The sequence below is a fragment of the Plodia interpunctella genome, chromosome 18 (assembly GCF_027563975.2).
Source record: "Plodia interpunctella isolate USDA-ARS_2022_Savannah chromosome 18, ilPloInte3.2, whole genome shotgun sequence".
In the NCBI taxonomy this organism is placed as follows: domain Eukaryota; kingdom Metazoa; phylum Arthropoda; class Insecta; order Lepidoptera; family Pyralidae; genus Plodia; species Plodia interpunctella.
The window spans coordinates 6,767,619-6,789,292 of NC_071311.1; the positions used below are offsets into that span (position 1 = coordinate 6,767,619).

General features: G+C 34.9%; 4 protein-coding genes across 5 annotated transcripts; 3 read left to right on the forward strand and 1 right to left on the reverse strand.

Annotated features, from left to right (window-relative positions):
- Nucleotides 1–1,166: 1,166 nt before the first annotated feature.
- LOC128677828 (juvenile hormone esterase-like) lies at nucleotides 1,167–11,427 on the forward strand. Of its 2 annotated transcripts, none has more exons than XM_053758951.1 (3): nucleotides 1,167–1,351; nucleotides 9,485–10,827; nucleotides 10,966–11,427. In XM_053758951.1, exons 1-3 carry the CDS (start codon nucleotides 1,319–1,321, stop codon nucleotides 11,165–11,167), a joined length of 1,578 nt encoding a protein of 525 aa, XP_053614926.1. In that variant the 5' UTR covers nucleotides 1,167–1,318; the 3' UTR covers nucleotides 11,168–11,427. The 2 variants fall into 2 exon arrangements, with proteins under 2 accessions (XP_053614926.1, XP_053614925.1); XM_053758950.1 differs by lacking the exon at nucleotides 1,167–1,351 and adding an exon at nucleotides 8,608–8,833 and having other exon boundaries at nucleotides 10,966–11,425.
- LOC128677829 (juvenile hormone esterase-like) lies at nucleotides 4,273–8,183 on the reverse strand. The gene is made up of 3 exons (XM_053758953.1): nucleotides 7,930–8,183; nucleotides 5,115–6,397; nucleotides 4,273–4,574 (listed from the first exon to the last, which is right to left on the reverse strand). Exons 1-3 carry the CDS (start codon nucleotides 8,167–8,169, stop codon nucleotides 4,376–4,378), a joined length of 1,722 nt encoding a protein of 573 aa, XP_053614928.1. The 5' UTR covers nucleotides 8,170–8,183; the 3' UTR covers nucleotides 4,273–4,375.
- A 487-nt stretch (nucleotides 11,428–11,914) lies between the features above and the next one.
- Nucleotides 11,915–14,524, forward strand: LOC128677892 (juvenile hormone esterase). The gene is made up of 3 exons (XM_053759057.2): nucleotides 11,915–12,180; nucleotides 12,617–13,974; nucleotides 14,069–14,524. Exons 1-3 carry the CDS (start codon nucleotides 11,995–11,997, stop codon nucleotides 14,268–14,270), a joined length of 1,746 nt encoding a protein of 581 aa, XP_053615032.2. The 5' UTR covers nucleotides 11,915–11,994; the 3' UTR covers nucleotides 14,271–14,524.
- A 514-nt stretch (nucleotides 14,525–15,038) lies between these two features.
- LOC128677719 (esterase E4-like) lies at nucleotides 15,039–17,339 on the forward strand. The gene is made up of 3 exons (XM_053758752.2): nucleotides 15,039–15,307; nucleotides 15,553–16,901; nucleotides 17,072–17,339. Exons 1-3 carry the CDS (start codon nucleotides 15,044–15,046, stop codon nucleotides 17,304–17,306), a joined length of 1,848 nt encoding a protein of 615 aa, XP_053614727.1. The 5' UTR covers nucleotides 15,039–15,043; the 3' UTR covers nucleotides 17,307–17,339.
- The last annotated feature ends 4,335 nt before the right edge of the window (nucleotides 17,340–21,674 follow it).

The window sequence follows — 21,674 nt, forward strand, 5'->3', positions numbered from 1 at the left end:
CTAAAATTCCTTCATCGATCACACAGAATCACAGACACAAAAGTTGTTTGACCGGCAATTTTGCACCGGTGCACCGGTTCGTAAGAAAGACGTAAACAATATTTCCATTCCAAATATTATTGATAAATCATATAGTAAGTAAAAAAATATGTAATTAAAAACTAGAATTTTGAAAAAGAAATGTCTTACATGCCTGTAAAATGTAAGTACTTCGTACAACTACCTACTGAATGAAGTATAGACAGTAGACCCAACAAGCAAAATTTAAACAAAAACGTATTTATATAATTTATTGTATTTATTTTCTTGTCAAAATTCAACAGTCCTCGAGTTGCTTCCGCTGTATGTCCATTGTCCATATGGCTATTATTTTTCTCATTATCTTGTTCTAGAATATAGATCTTCTGTATTGAAGATGTTTTGAAACAAAGGGTCAGACACGCACCGGCCAGAAGTGATCCCTCGGGAAGGGACTCAGCTCAGCTACAGATTACTACGATCGTGTTATTGCAAGCTTGCTGCTTACCTTTCCTAATTGTATATCTTTGTAAGAAATGTCAAGTGCTTTTGTTCCTTCTTTTTTACCACCGCTGTCCTCATGATTCATCCAAAAACCACACAATATTACATAATACATCTCAGCTGTTTTCGTCAAAGAGTACCTATGAACAGAAAAAATATAATTCCACACTGACATATACGATTTCCCTCGTTCTCTTGGCCCATTGGCTCTAAGCGGGTGTTGTGGTCATTAAATTTGTCTTTTAAGTAGATCTTCATAATACATATTGCAAAGGGAAAATTGTTGAAACTCCCAAGTTAATTATGATTATTTCACACTGATAAAAATGACTTTGGAGCCTTCTTTCTTAACAAACAGATGATATCCACGGACATACTTGTATATATATATATGCCTCATCAACTGTGAAGAGCATAAATATTGCCTAGTCAACATACAATATAATTAACCAAAAAATACTTTCAAATTTTTGATCCATTGGTTTATTATGAGTTAATGTTATAACCGCAATCCGTTGAAATGGAATGTGACTAAATTGGATAGCCATTAGTGCAGATGGCTGCACTAACAGGTTACTGCCACTGAAATTAATCGGTGTAACACAACGGACGACCCGTCATTTCAGTGCAATCGCAATGAAACGTGGATCCATTTCGCTTGTCGCCAAGTTATGAATATCGTTATTCAGTAAAATATTTTATTCTGTTTGTAGTATGTTTTTATGGTTTTAGTGCTTACAGAAATTACAAACAGAGAAAGTACCTACTTAATATATACCTATATAATAAAAATGATATGCGAACAAAGGCAGACAACCAAGGGATTTCAGTAAGTACCTATTTGAAAGTAATATTTTATAAGAAAGAGAGGTAGCGTAAGGTAAACGTATTATGTAAAGAAAAATAAAAATGGCAATAAAACAGATTTGTCTGTTATATTTTTATTATATAAAAAATACATGTTTTTAAGTAACAAAAATAAAAAGGACAGACAGACGGACTACAAAGTGATCCTATGAGGATTACCTTTTGAGGTATGGAATCCTAAAAACAGACTAAATTATTGTAAATAGCTTTTACTTCATTCGTAATTATTGAAATATATTTTACTAGCGGCCCGTCCAGGCTTCGCTCGATTAAAACCATAATAAATTATTACACCCAAAACCTTTCTCAGAAATCAGACTAAGTATATCCATTAAAAAACCCACATCAAAATCCTATCGAAGCATACCTATGGACAGACAGAGAAAAGCAACTTTATTTTATACGATGTAGTGATGTTAAGGATAGTCTTATAATATATTTTTTTTCAGTAATTGTTTGAAACAGATAACAAATAAAGTTTTCATCTCTCTAGCACACAACACTTGCTAAGCTAGCTCTCGCTGGTTCTGATGCAACAAAGATTATATGCAATCCGGGTAGCAGACTGATGCATAAGCTGGCTTGAATTTGCAATAAAAATTTTATGCCCCACTCTCGTACTCACACGGGAATGAAATACGTTAAGTGTACATTATGGTATTGCACAAGTTGCTATCATAAACTAAACATGATTTTAAAACTAAATTGAGTGCACCTGTCGCAGCTATCTAGTTAAATCAGCCATTTAAATCAGACATCTTTTAGCTGTTTTATTAAACATGATACAGAGGACTTCGTATTGTTTGGTTTGGGTAACCATGAGTTCTCAATTTAAATGACAGACGTATAAACTAAGTACCCCATTGCTCAGTCGTGCTCCGTTTGTATGTTGTTTTTTATGGTGTTTGACACTAACGTACAACAAAGTACAACTTCCTATAATTTCTGCGTTGTTGTCCGTTATCTGTCGACGGACGTCAAAATGACGGAGCGTGACGGCATGGCTCTATATTTATAATTTGACTACCTACACTATAGGTAGTCCTAAGGTAATGTATAACCTAATTGATGTTATTACAAATTTTCGTTTGTGTATACAGTGGCAAGCTGTCTGCGAGATACAGACCGATGTCGTCTAGATCGCGGATGGCCTGTTGCAGGTAGTCATATTACCTCTAGATTTGTAACGTAACATCTGTAAATTTAAACCACTGTTTTGTCTGAATAAATTTTTATTATTTATTAACGTGAACTAGGCCTTTGAAAGCCATTGCTACTGTGTGTCATTAGTTTCCGTTCATTAAGGGAAGCAATCAAGTAATGGCTCCGTTTATACCCACAAAACCGAGCCTCATGTCTCGTGTTCAATAATTAAATTGGAGTGAACTTGAATACAGAATGACGAAATAAACATGACTGTAACAACAATATTACTAACTCGGATCTGAGAAAAGCCGATGAAATGGATAGAGTGCGTTGGGTAGGATATGGCTAAAAAAATAACTGATCGGTCGGACTTGAAAATATTCAAAACAATAAACTCTTTAGATGACTGTAATCTTTTATAAAAAGACTTAACCGCTGTTTCTATGTGATGCAGAACTAACTTAATGTACCTTAATATTGACAAGTGTTTTGTCATTACGTTCACTAACAAGCGGCATGGGATCGTTAATGATTACAGCATTGACGGTCAGACCCTGAAGAGGTTACACGTTGCCAAGATCTCGGAGTTCTTTTTGATAATAAACTAACATTTCGCGAACATTGCCACCACATAGTAGGAAAAGCAAATCAACTACTACTAAAGACTTCACAGGCACTCGTTCTTTTCTTTACCTTTTCTACACACTCGTCAGAAGCGTTTTAGAATACGGTAGTCCAATATGGGCTCCGCACTACCAAGTTCATATCGATAATATAGAGAGAGTGCAGCGTAAGTGCATACGTATATTATGCTACCGTCTACAATCGAGGCGAAATATTCCTGATTATGAAGCACGTCTCATTAAATTCAATGTACAAAAATTAGAAACACATCGAAAATATTTTGATTTCATTTATATTTATAAAATAATTCACTCAATATTAAACGTCCCTAACTTATTCACTCAAATAACATTTAATACCAGATATAGTGCTCGTAGATCAAATCAAATAGGACGTTTTGCTTTGCAAGTGTATACAATACCTCCTTTTACAACCCCCTGGCCAGGATGTCTCGTCAGTGCAATGAAGACAACCAAACCTTTGACGTTTTTCTGCCTAAATTGTCCTTGTATATTAAATTGATTAAAGACATATTGTACCACTAGCCGACAGTCTAGGCCATAGCGCTTGGACTCTCGGTATGATGTTCTATTTTTGTTACTCTAGTTTATACACATTGTTTTAGACATAATATAAGGTACACACATTTTTGTGGAATGCAACCTAGATTATAAATCCCTGTTTTGTACTTTTTGTTTAGTAATAGTTGTGATGCTGTTATGTGTGATAATAAATAAAAATAAAACAAAATAAGACCGGTTAACATCAGACAGGGAGATGTGGAGGAGACTTGACACGCTATACCGACCCCATATAAAATGGGATAAGGGTAGGCGAATGATGGATCTGGGAAATGCTGTGGAATAATAACTCAAGTGTGTGTACAAAATTTCATTTGAGTGTTTGATTATAATAATCATCATCACAATGTAGCGTGTGGTTGCCGCCCCAGAATAGAACTCCGTAATCTTTCGTGTATGTCGTACGAGATGCCCAGTTGACTTGTTTTTTCATCTGTCATCGATGATGAATCCATATATGATTGTGCATATATGCAGAAATATTAGATTCCAAAATAATAAAACTAAGTAATTATTTGTAATATTATATTTTTATATGTTTTATTTTAGACAAAATTATTAACTGTCTAGTCTAGAGTCAATCTTACTCATAACTTTAAAAACTTCGCAAAAGTAATTTCCACGATACAAATGTCTCAAAGATCATCTTTTGGAAGTCTGTCGGCGAAAAAATCAGTTTGCAAGCGATCCCAAAAGTTCATTCTTTCGAGCTCTGGAAAATTGACCATTTTGAGTTTGCGGGCTAGACTGAGGACGCGGGTAACTTTGTGATTCTCCAGCGGAGACCATTCCAGGTTTTCTAGTAAGTCGTCTTGCTTATGCGGCGTCGGATTTCTGAAATATAGCATTTCTGTATAAGTAGATATAGGATGTCTGGATACATACTATAACAACCTATCGATTTCAAAATAAACAAATTTTTTCAAAACCTCTGCATAATTAATACATTTTCAAGGATTTTTGACTTTTCTGTGGATATTTTCAACTTCTTTATACAATTATTATTTCACATTGCCAAGAGTCAATGAAGTTCAAAGATGTATTTGGTGAGAGAAACAATAGCAAGGGGTGATTTTACATTTTTACTAAATATGCATGACGTTATCAGCAGTTTATTAACAAAAAACGAATCATACACACACTGAATTTATTACAATTATCCACTTATTAAGAGTACTTACTCCACTCTCGTAGATGATGTGGGCGACGGGTGCAAATTATTTAATCATGAAGCTCTCTTAACATTTGTTATTAGAAAGTTAAAAATACAAAAGCAATAACTGATTTCCTTCCGGATTTCCTGTTTCCTGTAAAATGAATCCCTCACCAAACAACACCTATTATAACAATAAAAGCCTTAAAACCATTACTTACCCGAATTTGGCGAAATTCGCCAATAATCTCGCAATTTTCTTAATGAAGTGCCTTTCATTCGAGACTCCGGTGCTATTGTAAGCTCCGTTTACTGATTTGCACTTGAATAGGTAGCAGATTTCGTCGCCAGCCGTCGCCCCGCGCCACTCTAAGCCCGGGACGGTAATGTCCCAAACGACATTGAAGGCCCCCTTGAAAGAAAATCTATACAGGTAAACAATGTCAGGCGACACCTCCGCTTGGAGCCTCGCCTGACGGAACACGGGATAAATCACTTGATCCGAGACGTACTTCGCGTAGCGCCTCAAGCTCCCCTCCCCAATCGTCCCATTAACGAAATAAAAATCCATTATACTCCGCCTTATCTTCTTATACCTTTTCGATAAAAACTCATCCTTTGAACCTTCAAACGGCAATACATATTGGAAGTTATAATTTAAATTCTTCAAAAGCTTCCTGTTCTTCTCGAATCCGTGTAATTTGTAAAGGGAGTCCAAAGTCGTATAGCCCATCATTACTGCGACGTTGTTGTTGTTGAGTTTCCGTTTGTAAACTGTAGTAGGAGGTTTGCTCATGAAACTCGGCTTTGTCTTTTCGACTGTAGGTCCGAAAGTATTGATTAACCGTTGAGAGTCTCTCACTTCCGTGCTATCGAACAGATCTTGGGACGCAGAAATCAAAGTGTCAACTGAAGCATTCGCGAGTAATTCATAGAGTCTCGTTCGATTTAGTTTTTCGAAAGGTCCGTTAAGTTTCCAATATAGTTTGTTGACGACATCGAAATTGTAATTTCTATAGTCTGCAGGGGACAAAGCGGATCCCCCATGTATGATAACTCTGGAAAATAAATCTTCGGCCGCAGGGGACAGTAACAATGACGCAACCAAAACGGCACTTTTTTCCGACCCGACCACTGTCACCTTGCTCGAATCTCCATTGAAATAGCTGATCTTATCTCTGATCCATTTGAGAGCAAGTAATATATCTTTTGCACCCATATTGCCTTGTGCGAACTCATCTTCGGTGTTTAGAAATCCGAATATTGATGTTCTGTACGAGATAGTAACAACAATTATGTCTTCGTCTATGAGGAAATCTGGGCCATGTTGTTTGGAATCTTCGTGCAGCCATACTAGGACGGAGTTGAGTGTTTGTTCATGCGATATAGGCATGTGTATGGAGAGATGGAGACAATCTTCGTCGAGCTGGCGTGGGCACGTTTTTATGTTTAATGTAGTATGATCTGAAGTGCCTTTAACACATCCTTGTGTGGCTTTTGGCGACTGGAAATAAATTAATGTTTTATTTGTTATGAAAAATAACATGATATACTATGGAAATATACATGAACATACTGAAACTAGATTAGTACAAAATTTCATAAAATCGGAGCGCTATCCAATTGCGAAAAAAAATATTTAAAAGCTCACACGTGTATCATGAAACATTTAATACGATTATTGGACAAAGTAAATATATGTATAACACGAGCTTTCATGAACTTTATATTTCTAATAGACAAACTGAAAGAGATATGAAAGATGATATGATATTTACTTATTATTGACGCATCAATCTATCTAATGATACATATCTTGATTGTACATATCTAGATAAACACGTTATCTCTAAACTTAGCCAAAAACATAATAAATTATACACTAAAACCTTCCTCAGGAATCACACTATCTATTGGTGATAACACATGAAAACAGGTCAGTGATTTTCGAGTTTATCGAGAACAGACAGACGCGGCAGAGGATTTCGTTCTTCGATTTCTTTATTGTAAGGATATATTTTAATTACATTATGATTGTATACAAGTCTGTACCGAGTTTCAACCCCTTTACCCAATTTACGCATTACTGAACAAGACAAACATCAAAATACCGAAGCGGATTCGCTCAGAAGTCCGGACACGTCCACCGTTCATAGTAGATTCAGTACAGCAATTTCTGCAATGTTTTCAAATAGTCGTCAACATTACAGACACCCGGTGACAATGGGGAAGTCAATTCGAAATATTTTGCGAAAGATACTTCAGTCCATAGGCACATTGTATTCATTAGCTGCGCCCCGGGCCATGAGAATTTCGGGACAAAAAGTACCCTATTTCTTAACCGTACTTCAAACTTCTTCATAGTCGTATTCCTCATGGCTAAGGGTCGTGGTCATTACAAGGAATTAAACACACACAACAACTTTCTTGGCATTAGTAATGGAGTGGTTTGCCATTGCCTTCTCCATTTTACACACAAGTTAATAATCAACCTTTGATGTTTTCTCGTGATGTTTTCCTTCACCTCAAACTACGTGTATACAAAATTTCAAAGAGATTGTTTGAGCAGGTAAAGCGTGAATAGGTAACAAACAGAAAGAAGAAAGAAACTTACTTTCGCATTTATAATGTAAGTTAGGATAAATGTATGTACTCAAGAAACTTTTTAATATAGGATTACATTAAAAAAACGAGTATAAACGGAGCTACATCAAGTATCATCTCTTCTAGTAGACCCGTGAGAGGAGAGGTATTACTTAGACTTAGACACAGACTTAATGCATATACTCACGTAAATGTCATACGAGGAAACAATTATTAATTTAATACCACATTCATTTCAATAAGCATATAGACCCCTATCCATCACTCATTTTCTCCGTGCCCCTTCAGTATTCAAAATGTATTCTGTTCATAAGGACTTGTAATATTATCCGGAGAAGTACATCTCCGGAATAATATTAAAACGTATAATAAAATTATCCGTTACCGTGGGAAATTGGCGCGAGCTAAAGCTAGTTACAAATATGTTTTTACCTTAAATCTCAATATTCCAATCGGAGGCTGACCATAGGGTATATCCCAAAAAACAGCATACGGCTTATTTTCGAAAATTGTATACAACTTGCGCCCGACAATCGTACAGTTTTCCAATTGCACATTCATTACATCAAAACCACAAACACAACAGCCAAATAATACTGGAATAATTAAAACACCACACATAACTTCATGGGAATAAACCAATAAATCTCTACAATTTTGTACTAAATTCATAGAACTGAACTTATCGCATTACTTTACCTTTACCTTTGTGTGCAATTTTAAACCACGTCACTATAAACAAATTAATAGCCATGAAAATGTTTTTTAAAAACAAAGACTTGAATTTTTAGGCATTGTATGTAATATAAATTATTTTTCCTTTCAATTTATAACCTATTTTATTATCTAGTTGAATAATACACGAACAATTTAAAAAAAAATCAAAAATACTGCCCTAAATATATTTTTTCCTGGAAACTGTTGTTTATATTGCTTGTTCATATTGCAAAATAAAATATGTCGCTGCTAACTTTGTACATTAAATTAATTAGTTGTAAAAACATCGTAATGCCATTTACGATGTCAGAATCAAGAAGTATCGTAAACGTTATATCAATAACTCATTTATTACTGGAGATTAATTCTGATAGTCGATAATATTCAGTCCTGTAGTGTGAGCCTTTCGTAATAGCCGTCCAAATTACTCTACGAAATGTCCATCTACAATATTATTGCCATTTTGATGGGTTTGTTTATGGTAGACGCTGAAGTGGTACAAACTACCCACGGAAATATAGAAGGGAAGACCTTGAGGACTTTAATACATAAAGTACAGTATTATGCGTTTATGGGTATACCTTTTGCTATTCCACCGATAGGCGATTTGAGGTTTTTGGTAAGTATTTGTCGATCTATATCGATCTATTTAAATTGGAAAATCTACCTTAAACTTAGTGACCTCTAAACCAGTGAAATTTTAAAGCTTAATATCACCAATCCTTACCTCTAAGTTTCTTGTGAGTCAATACTTAACAAAAGTTTGTGTCCCATGTCTTATCTTATCAGCCATTTTTATGGGACTTAATTTTATTTTATAATGTAAATCTTATTGGATCTGTCCTCTGTCCTCATTTATTTAACTTTATTTACTGTACTAAAATATGGTACAAAGTAAGAGAGTTTCAAGTTAATGGACTTCAGTTATCTATCGTTGCAAAATATTTCAGGTTGGCGTAAACAAATTCATTTGAGTGCATGTTCCGCGAAAATAAAGTTTATTGCGATCCCGTGCATCGCATCAATAAGGTGCATGCGAGTGTCGGTAGTAACTCCTATCGTGTGCGAGTTTTCCACCTGTAATATCCATGCGATGCACAACAAAATCATGATAAATTATCAGAACGCGATATGAATTTCATGAATAGATCTACGAGTAATAGTATGACATTGAGATTCATAGGTGGAACAGAAATAATAGAAAATTTAGTTTTCCATTCCAATTTTGTAAGTAACACAAAAACTTCTTGTTCTTAATTATTATTTTCAGGAACCTCGATCTGCCAAACCCTGGGACGGCGTGTTGAAAGCTACCAAGGAGAAACAAGCATGTATCCAGTACAATACCAATATAAAAAAGGGTCAACCTTTGGGAGTGCACGGGTCAGAAGACTGCCTTTATCTAAATATTTTCACGCCCGATTTGAATCAAAACAAACGCGCAGTTATTGTGTTCATCTACAATGAAAATTTCGCGATCTCTTACAACAATACAAAGGACTACGCTCCTGATTTTTTCATCGAAGAAAATGTTGTTATTGCTACCATAGCACACCGTTTATCTTTATTTGGCTTCCTTTCTTTGGAAGACGATAGTGTGCCGGGAAATTCCGGGCTGAAAGACATTGTTGAAGGTTTGCAATGGATAAAAAATAATGTTGATCAGTTTGGTGGAGATCCTAATAAAATTACTTTGATGGGAGTTCAAGGAGGCGCGGCTGCAGTTGATTTGCTAATACATTCTGAAGCACGAGAATTATTTAGATCTGCAATTTTGCATAGTGGCTCAGCATTATCGACTACGTGCCTCCAAGAAGGAGCTCGGGAAAGAGCATTTGAATTAGGTGAAATACTTAAATTTAGTACAAGCAGCCCGACCAATCTATTAAAGTATCTTAGAGGTGTTGCGCCTGTTGACTTGTTAAATAGGAACATACACGCTAGTCCAAAAGACTATTTCAAAGAAAATCAACGTGGAGTTTCAGCTTTTGGTCCCATAGTTGAGAAACATTACGGTGGTTTGATTATTAAATATCCTGAAGAATCGTCGGAAAATATAATAAGTATTCCCATTATGATTGGGTTCAACTCTCGAGAAGGATTGGAATCTTCATTACAGTATCTCATCGAACCAAGATATCTCACATTTGTCGATAAAGACTTCCCACTCATGATGCCTATTCGTTTGAAATTTAGGTTTAATCCTGATCATGAAGATTTTTATGATGCAATAGATGAGATAAAAAAAAAATATTTTCATAGCAGTAAAATTCGTATCAATAATGTCGCCGAATTTGTGTCATACATTGGTGACGTTGCAATTGCATATAATGTTGATTATGCTGCTAGAATGTATAGTAATAAATCTTCAGCTGCAGTGTTTTACTATCATTTTGATTACTACAGTAATTTAAATGAAAACAAGAATAATATAATGAAAATATCGACAGTAGAAGATGGCACTTGGGGAGCTGCATCTGGTGATGAACTCTGCTATTTGTTCAAATGCCCGGACATGGTCGATACATATTTGAAGAATTACAAATCTTCAACTAAAGAATACAAAATACAAAATAAGATTGTTAGAATGTGGGCTAATTTTGCTAAATACGGGTACGTAGCCACATGACCTAATTAAACTCCACTGCATTGATCTACATGTTAGACCCGAAGATATATTTTTCTTTTCAATCCACCTATATGTCGATTTGATATACCTTGTTTTTACCTAACAATGTTCTTTTTTTACAGTAACCCGACCCCAGAAGAAGATGATTTATTAGAGAAATTAAGTTGGCCGGCCTTCAATTTGGATACTGAACAATATCTGCACATAGACAAAAATTTCGATATCAAGTCCAACCTTTATAAAGACAGATTCAAATTTTGGGACAAATTTATCACAAAATGGCAAAATAAAATTAAGAAATCTAATAAAAATGATGAACTTTGATTGATTTTTATAAGGTTTTTAATTAAAACAAATTACTGTGTGATTAACTTACGATATTGTATTGGGGTTTTATCCAACTTTAGGAAAGACCAGTGCCCCAGAATATTAATATGTCAGATGAAAATATGATATTATGAGGAATTTAAATTTTAATGAAACCTTATTAAGATGTTTATTAAATAGTAATATTAAATATTTTAATTTCATTTTTTCATTACTCCAATGAATTTAATTTTCATGTCAAGTGTAAAAAGCGTGTCTCATTTTCATCACAAGGTACATAATAAAAAATATATATATTAATAATTTTATTAATGGCAAGAGATACATGCTAGATGCATATTCTATTACGACATCTCATATACATACTATATGAGATGTCGAAATAGGTATTGAAATAAAACGAAATTCGTTATATGAAGAAATCAATCATTGTTGACAAGCAAACCACTACTTGTATAGCATTAGTACCTATGATAGTTGTTTAATTTTGGGTAACTACTACTCATTGACCCTTTTCATTGATTATTAAGTACCAAATTAAGTTAATCTTTTTATTTGGTTAAAAGTAATCCTAACTATATTCAAAAACTTACATAAACCAGATTATAAAATCAATCTACTCTCACTACTGTATAGAAGATAATTTGTAGTAAACCATATTTCATAGGATTACCCCGTGCAATCGCAAGCAGTAGATAACAATATAACTAACAGTCTAGTATTATATAGAGATTAGTATTGATTATTTATCACTAAGGACACGTCATATCGAAGTAATTGAATTGCTTCATATAAACAAATTCATACAATCGAATGGTACTAAAATGGCTAGACCAGTTTTAATATTATTTTGTTGGATTATAGCTGTGGTAACAGGAGATATTGTAGTCGATACTGAGAGTGGAAAAGTAGCTGGTGTTGAAGTGAAATCAATAGTTCAGAATGAAAAGTTTTATTCGTTTATGGGTATTCCGTATGCCGAACCACCGGTTGGAAATCTTAGGTTTATGGTAAGCAAGTTTTTAGTTTTGTGACTGAAATAATTCTGTTGGCTAATTTATATCCAACTAATATTATAAATGCTAAAGTTTGTGAGGATGTATGTGTGTATGGATGTTTGTTACTCTTTCACGCAAAATCTACTGGACGGATTGTTATGAAATTTTGTACATGGGTAAAATATAACCTGGAATAATACATAAGGTACTTTATATCTCGAAATTACCACGGGACGTAGCTAGTATGGTATATAGTTAACTGACTTTTACAGCTTAAAAAGAAACTATGGTGTCTGACACCCAAATAGTATTTTTTAGTCAAACGATTCATTACAATTTATCTAAGTCGAATTTTAAAATAAGTTGTGTGCCATTAGATTGTCCATTACATAATTTATAAAGTGATCATTAATAAAGAAAAATAAAGTTATATTTAATTTAATTTCAGCCTCCACAACCGCATCCAGGTTGGAGCGATGTTCTAAAAGCTAAGAAGGAAAAGAAACCGTGTCCTCAACAAAATATTTCGCTTAGAGGTCGACCGAATTTTGGATTTTATGGGACTGAAGACTGTCTACATTTGAGTGTGTACACTCCGCGTCTTCCTGATGATCAACCACTTGACCTTCCTGTGGTAGTATTTCTATACAATGAAAATTTCAAAATGTCTCACAATGCTTCCAAAGAATTTGGACCCGATTTTTTCATGAATGAAGATGTAATTTTAGTCACAATTCAGCATAGACTTGGTGTTCTTGGTTTCTTATCTTTTGAAGATGATTTACTACCTGGAAATAATGGAATCAGGGATGTTATTTTAGCTTTGGATTGGATTAAAACAAACATTAAAAATTTTGGTGGTAACCCAGATAAAATAACACTGATGGGTAGTGATGGTGGTGGTGTAATAGTCGATATATTATTACATTCTCCTAAAGCTAAAGGGTTATTTAGCGCAGCAATCATTCAAGGTAGCAGTTCTTGGGGTTCGTCTTTCTTTAATGGCGATGGTAAAAAAAGAGCTATCGCTTTAGCAGATAAACTTGAAAGAACGGCTAAAACGAGTTCATCCATCCTGAGACAATTAAATGACTTCTCTGCCGAAGAATTGACAGAAAATGAAGACTATGCAGTTCACGCTGACGAACCACGAGCTAAGCAAATTGGCGTCATATCATTTGGCCCAATAGTGGAACATGAACATCCTAATGCTGTGATAACTAAACTACCAGAGGAAGGTGAAATTGATATTAATATTCCGATCATGATAGGTCGCAACTCCAGAGAAGGATTAGAAATCTGCGAGAGATATTTTAAACGACCACAATTCCTTACATTTGCTAATCGTGATTTGCTTTTAGTTTTTCCAATCAGAGTAGATTACCATTTTGAAGTGACCCATAAGAAATACTTTGAAGTAATCGAAGAACTGAAAAAACATTTCTTCGAGGAAGGATACGTAAGAGTAAGCGGTATAACAGAGTATGTTTCCTATTTGACTGATATGTTGGGTCTGTATCCTTTGGACTACACAGTTAGAAAATATGTTAATGCATCTAAAGCTCCACTTTATTACTATACTTTTGACTACAGCGGCGAATTCAACTACAGAAAGCAGCTTGCTCTGGACGATGCTGTAACTCTCGATGGGTCCTGGGGAGCTTCAATATCAGACGATTTGTGTTATTTGTTTGTATGCAAACCTATCAAAAAGGCTTACCTGCAAGCGATGAAAGAAGATGATTCTGAAGATATGAAGGTTTTAAGAAATATGGTGAAGATGTGGACGAACTTTGCTAAAACAAGGTTTGTATTAGCGATAAATATTCATATTCAATGTCAAGATATTTGATCATTTTACTTAACTTTTGATATTTTACGTTCTAACTTTTTTCTTCAGGGACCCTAATCTCCCTGAAGGAAACTTCAAGTGGACACCAGCAACCATAGAAAACAGGGATACTCTACTCATCAATGAAGAGCCAGTCATGAAACAGAAAATCGGCGAAGAAGCCATAACATTCTGGGATAATTTCATAGAAAAATACAGGAATATTGCAGTGAATGGCGTCATCAAAGATGATGAGAAAGATGAACTTTAAAATTAGTTAGGTATTATTTATTATGAAATTAAAAAGGGGCTTATAAAATAAAAATAAAATAAAATGCGTTTATTTCAGGCATAGCCCATACTGTTAGTAATCCAAAAACTCAAAGTCTGTGTTAGTAATAAACACGATAATTAATATGTATATCTTTGTCGAGCTGGATGTGAGTCCAGTGCAACATAATGCCACTGTCCACATCCAGCCTCGCTGCCACTATCTGCATTATAAAATACATGAAATATTGAAAGCGTGCGTTATTATTATTATCAGTCCTAGCACGATGATCTGTAAGTACACCATGTTCCAACTAGGTGGAGCACGAGGACGTGTACATATCTCGTGCTTCAGTGCTCCAGGTAAAGCACGGGTCTTAAGTCGCTGTTGATGACATTAGCAAGTTAGAATTAGTACTTAAAGGTTTTATTTATAAAACCTTTAAATATATATAACCTATAAATATATAAATATTTATGTGATCGATTTTTATATGCTTTATATTTCATTAAGACAATGAAATTAAGACAGTAATGTAAAACGAAAACCTTCTTTCAAAACTTAACATAATGAGTGGATATCTCAATCATACTAATTAATCTCCTCTCACATTACATCCACAATTTTTTTGGGTTTCCCAATCTTAATTATCAAAAAACTAATTCTCATATACTTTATCACTTCCTTTAGGAATGGATTAACAGAAGCAAATTCCCAGTTATTACTTTAACTGATAGTACGTTATTATCAAAGATAATTTATAAAGTACACGTATGTGCCCTTATCTAGTCTTCAATGGTAACCAAACAATTATGTATGTCAAACAAAATATATTGCAGATCAAAATGCGTGTGTTATTAATAGCATTAGTGTTGGTAAAATTATGTTTTGCGACTGATGTAGAAACTGTAAAAGTGCAATTAGAGCAAGGGTCGTTATCAGGGACAGTTGAGAAGACTCTCATAAAAAAACAAAGTTATTATACATTTAGAGGAATACCATATGCTGATCCACCTACGGGAAAACTAAGATTTAAGGTAAGATATTAGGAATAATTAATTATCACTCAAGTTATAATAAGCGAATTTTTATTATTATTTTAAATTAGTTAAACAAAACGATAGAAGATACAAATGTTGTTGGATACAATGGTATTATAAACAGATGCTCCTGAATTATTGTAAATCAGACTATTTTTGAGGATAGAATACTTAATACAGTACAACTAATATTCCAAAGTATAATAAGTATTATCTAAAATTAAGTATATTTTAAATTTCAGCCACCAGTTGCACACACCGGTTGGGAAGAAACTTATGAAGCGCGTGAAAACAAACCGACATGCTTACAACTCAGCTCCCGTATGCGGCTCGGAGAACCATACGGCATATCTGGTTCCGAAGATTGCCTATACATCAGCGTTTTCACACCAGACCTTAAAGGATCCAAACCTATAGTAGTATTTGACTACAACGATAATTTCAGAACAGGTTTCAATGGAACTGAAACTTACGCCCCAGTATTTTTCATGGAAGAAGATGTTATTGTAGTCACAATCAGTCATAGACTTGGAATTCTTGGGTATCTGACATCGGACGATGAAGTCATAAAAGGCAACAATGGATTACGAGATTTCATTTTAGGTTTAGAATGGATAAAGGATAATATAGAGCGATTTGGAGGAGATCCCAGCCGGATCACTATAATGGGAAACAGGGGAGGAGCAGTTATAGCTAACTTGCTGCTGTATATCAAACAAGCCCGAGGTCTATTCAGCGCTGTCATAATGCAAAGTGGGAGTGCGTACGAGTCTATATATTTTCACCCAGATCCCAAACGAACTGCATTGAAACTTGCAGAACTAGTTAATGTTACTGCTGACAATAGTATTGCCTTATTAGAGGGATTACAAGCAGCCGATGCCAACGTTTTATTATCGCATGAAGCTGAAGTTGTATACTCTGAACCGCTAGAAACTTATCAAATGGCTGTGTTTCCTTTTTCTCCAGTTCTTGAACAAGACTACCGCGGTGCATTGCTTTCGGAATATCCAGAAAAAAGCAAAATAGTTAACGATGTACCAGTGCTAATAGGATTTAATTCTAACGAAGGACTAGATTTGGCTTCTCCATATCTGTTCCGTCCAGGCACAGTTGAATCGCAGAATGAAGATTTCTTTTTTAACTTTCCTATTAGACCTGGATTTAGATTTGACATTAACAGCTCTGCGTATGAATACGCGATAGGTGAGGTGCGTAAATTTTATTTCGAAGATGGGATTGTCCAAATGAAAAACATAATGGAATACGCTAACTATATTAGTGACGCTTTACAAGTTTTTGCCACACATACTGGAGCAAAGAAACTGAGCAAAGAATTGGTTTCTCCAGTATTTTACTACGTGTTTGATTTTTATGGAATGCTTAACGAAAATACCATTTACATCACTAGACTGGCCATGGCTAAACTTGTGAATAAAGGTGCTACAGTGCTAGATGAACTATGTTATCTACATTTATGCTCCAGAATTTTAAGTAAATATACTCCTTTAGTCAAACTGGACACAAAACCGGCTGATTTTAAATTATTGAAGAAAATGGTCCGTATGTGGACGAATTTTGCCAAAATTGGGTAGGTTACTTCATGCTTCAAATCTGATAAATAATTAACTATTACCAATTTGTTATTTTTGTTTTCATAACCGAAGTTAATCCAATCTTGAACAATGTTATTTTTATATATGTTTAGTTACTAGCAATGAGCAATTTCTATCAATGTGATTTTTTTTTCTATTGTTACAGTGACCCTACTCCACGAAAGACGGTTCAAGATAATATACTAAAAGATTTCACTTGGCCTCCAGTAAGAAAAGGTACAGAAGGGACAAACTACTTGCACATCACCAAGAATCTAAAAATTGAGGAGAATCCAATTGGAATACGGGAAGATTTCTGGAACATATTTCTAGAAAAATATTCCAGAATGGCTGACAACGACGGGGTGGTGAGACATAATGTTGCGAGAGATGAGTTTTGACAGAATATGAATTAAATTTGTTTTCTATTATAATCAGTCGTAATTATTTTTGCAATAGCTTTAGTTGGTTTATTAAATTAAAACTGTCGGCGATCAGTTTGCCAAACTTTAGCGGATTCGGTATACATTGCTGGGTTTTTATAGCGGTAAATAAAATTACTCATACTAACTACGCAATGTTCACGCATTCGCATCGGCAGTCTGACACGGAGTTCGGCGACAGTGTGGAGCTGGCATTACATTAGACTTCCATATGCCCAACTTCATCTACAGCATTCAACCATTTCGATTTGCTCACGTTCCCAAACTTGTGTTACTGTAGTTTAGACATTTAGTTCACTGAATACTTGTCTGATTGGCGGTACCGATCAAGAATCTTTGCCATGCTTTAATTTTTATTGTACTGTACTGTTCCAGTTCTAATTTTTATTTAAATTACGTAAGAGAATTTTCCTTGCATGGCCTTTAAACACAGAATATAACGCACAATATGAAGGAATGATACGTATATTTATTTATTTATAAAGCCGGATATACAATATCTTGGAACAGTTCGCTGAACTTTGGCGGATTCCGTATACACTGCTGGTTTTTCATTGCGGTAAATAAAAGCTCTCATACAAACGACGCAATCATGCATTCACATTGACAGCGTTCGACGATATTGTGGAGCCAGCTATAGTGCCATCTGTGCAATCGAGAAAATTTTCCTCAGGAAAACTTTCCTTTATCAAAATGCCACACTCATAGCGCATCATCAATATTATTATTGTTTCGCTACTCGACGCTAGATGTCGGTGATATATAGTTATTGTCTGAGGTTCTTGTAGCAAACAATCATCATCTGAATTCATCACTTCCAAATTAATTGGCCACCTACCTGACGCTAACCCTCTTTGGGAATGCCATTGTTGGCCAGGTGTCAAGGCAGAATTTATCCCCTTAGTCGCCTCGTACGATATCCACGGGAAGATGTCCCATGTTAGGGCGGAACGACACGCCATAATATTTTTTATTAGTGTCCGAACGGATATTCTGTTTCGTCTAAGATTCAGCCAAAAATATGGTTTCAAATATCCCCTGTAGCATGACATTCTTACTTTAGATTTTAAAAATGTTATTATTTTACAAAGTAGACTTCTACTTTGTAAAATATAATACCTTTTTAAAAAGATAATGACTTATCATTAACTTTCTGTCATGAGCTTATGAAATTCATGATAACGTTTAATTTGTCAAACCTGTCCAATATTAGAGATTATAAGATACCCAATACGACTATCACGTTACCTCACTTCATTGTTGCATCCATTAATAATTAAAAATTAACAAAGTCGAGAAATAGACGTGAAGGTTTTACATTAATTTATTATTCTACAAATCAATTACATATGCATTCGATATAAATCGATCAGTTGTAAATTATAGACCGTTTGAGGAATTCTGATGTAGCGCTTTGAAGTCCTATATAGGTCGTACGTCACCTGAAAATTACTAGGTTGGCTCGTGAGTTCTGTCCGAAATTCTATCGACGATATAGTACATTATAAACGCGAAAATTCATTTGTTTTTTGAAATTCTTCTTGGAATTTTACATACATGTAGATAAAGACTCTTATCCACTTGTAAGTTAAATTTTATGAAGATGGGTTGGGTAGTAGTAGTAGAATAGTTTGAGAGTACTGAGAAGTAGTTTGTAGCTTTGGTAAATATTATTTAATTTAGGAAATTACATCAAATTGTGTCTGTGAAGGCCTAATTTCTGAATAAATGATTTGATTTTAATATTCATCTCAAAAAATATCTATAATCTCATTACATAGGTACTCACACACGGGTGGAGCCGCGAGCAGAAGTTAGTACTATATATATAGTAGTACAAATTTAATGGGATGTTAGTTTAAAATTTATGCACTCGTATGTGCAAAATTTTGTTAAAACTATGCGAAATTTCCACACCGTCATGGCTTTAATTTATAAGTATAGTCAGCGTGTTTTCAATGTCCGTTCATTTGAAGATGCGATCAATGCCAAGATCTGAGCTTAACCGTACGTACGTATATCATACTATGTACATAACTATCGAATTAGTTAACATTATAGAAGGCTAACTCGAGGTGAACTCGTATATTTCAAAAAAATCCAACTTTGGTGATGAGCGGAGCGGGTTTACACTGCTACATTTATGAAATACCTAGGTATATTAAAAAATCATCATTACGTAAGGTAATTCGGAAAAAACTACGAAATACCACAGGTTGTCGTGAGATCGCTTGAGCATATTTACTTTAAACACACATATATTATTATTTAGATTGAACTAATAAACCATGTGTTTGGCTTTATCAGATTCTAACTTGTCCTATTCAATTTCTATTAACCTTTTCATTTCAATCATCAAGTCCTCACCTGAGAAAGGAGTTGAAAGGCGCTCTACAATCCTTGTATTTCACTTTAGATGGGGGAACAGGAGCAAATCCATACTAAATACTATATGGATAAATCACACAGATTGAGTTAGCCCCAAAGTAAGTCTTGTGTTATGGTAATGGTATAAATACTAACTCAGACCATTCCGAAAAAAAAAAACATTTTATTATATGACCTAGTTCAAGTCCAAAACCTCTAGTGTATATGTACACTGTCCAAACGAATTACAATATTAGCAGTATGTGGTAAAATCGCTTATCCAATAAAACCATAGGTTTAAAACTGGTAGACTCGCAGCAAGTGCAACCCAGATTGGCATTATATAATAGCGATAATAAGCGCCAAACCGGTCTTAGTGTCCACACTGCCTATACTACTAGAGAATACGCAGATTGCTGGAATAAGGTGTTAGGTGTGTCATGGTAGGATAAAGTATTATTGTGATTCACGTATGGATTTTATCTGTGTAACGATTTTTTTCGAGACATCTAAGACATCCGACTGCTGTCTGGGTTTTCAAACTTTAAAAAAGATTATTTTTTACGCTCCGTCGCATCACAACTGCGAAAGAAACCAGGAACATGTGCAGCTGAAGAGAGAGAGTTGTCGGCTAGTGTGCAGTTTTGCTCACGTTACGATACCCTTACCATGTAAGACAGATTTAGATCAATTTTGTGCCGAAAGCAAGCATTGGTCGAAGAAAAAGACTGTCTACACATATGTACGAGTACATGAGCCTGACTAACATTTGGGAATTAAACACTTTTTTTCTTCGACTTCGTAAAGATTTTTTTTGTTGATCTATGCCTTGATCTAACTGCTGTTTCCGGCAGCTTCGCGCGCGGCATGTATCTACATAACTACTTATTTGTTTTTCAAAACAGTTATTACATGTTAGGGAAAAATATATCTTACTACTGATCAATTAGTGATCAAAATCGCTGTAGAAATTTAATAAATATTTCATTTCTACAGCGCCTTCGCCATTGAAAATCTTAATCTGCATTCCAGATTTTAATTGTATAATACCTAATATGTTTTTGCCACATTCACGTAAGATACTGTTCGGAACAAAAATCACATAATAGTAATTACATTACGCGGCAGTACAATAACAGGCGGGTAAGTGTTCCATGTTACGTCCTCCGCCGTTTTCCTAGATCATTATCTGGTACGTAACGTCCACGGCTGGATCTAATTGGCGCTTGTTAGATCTTCATATGGTCTTTATTTAAATGACGACCTGTTATTTTATTAGGCAACTAACAGAGGCCCGTGGCTTCGCACCAAATTTCAAGATTTTCTCGCGATTTCCCAGCTGCTGCTTAAAACTTATAAGTAGCTATCTTTCTTTTCTACTTCACACGGTTTCTGAGTCCTTAGTTGTCAAACTATTGGTACGCTTATCTGCTTTGGTATCATCAAGCTAGCTTCTTGGGTTTGCCCCTTCTGTCAGCACCAGAGCGGAAACGGTATGGCCAAGCATTTGATCAAGACCTGGTCATGTCAGTGCAAGCGACTTATTTCAAGATCTTAGCATAGTAAGTATAACTAATAAATATTCTACCATAGAATGAATATGACTTGATGGTACCAAAGAAGTCATCAAAATTCTGATACACATTTTCATTCTTGCTACTATTTATCTAGTGACCGACCTTGCGCTTGCGATGGTGACCAATCAAGCCATGTCACGGGTGGATTGCCGGACACGCTTTAGTAATGACCAAGTAAACCCTCAAACGAATAGTATATTTATCTCTTTTATACTTCTATTTAATAATAAGTTTAGATATTTATACTGTAAAAATAAACAAAGGGGTTGGTTGCTTTCTCGCACAGAGGATTGCTCATCGCTGTTCATTGAGGGTAAAATCCTTTCTTGTCACAATGCTTTATTTACTTTTCTCTCACTTTACTGCTATTTGCCAATTAATG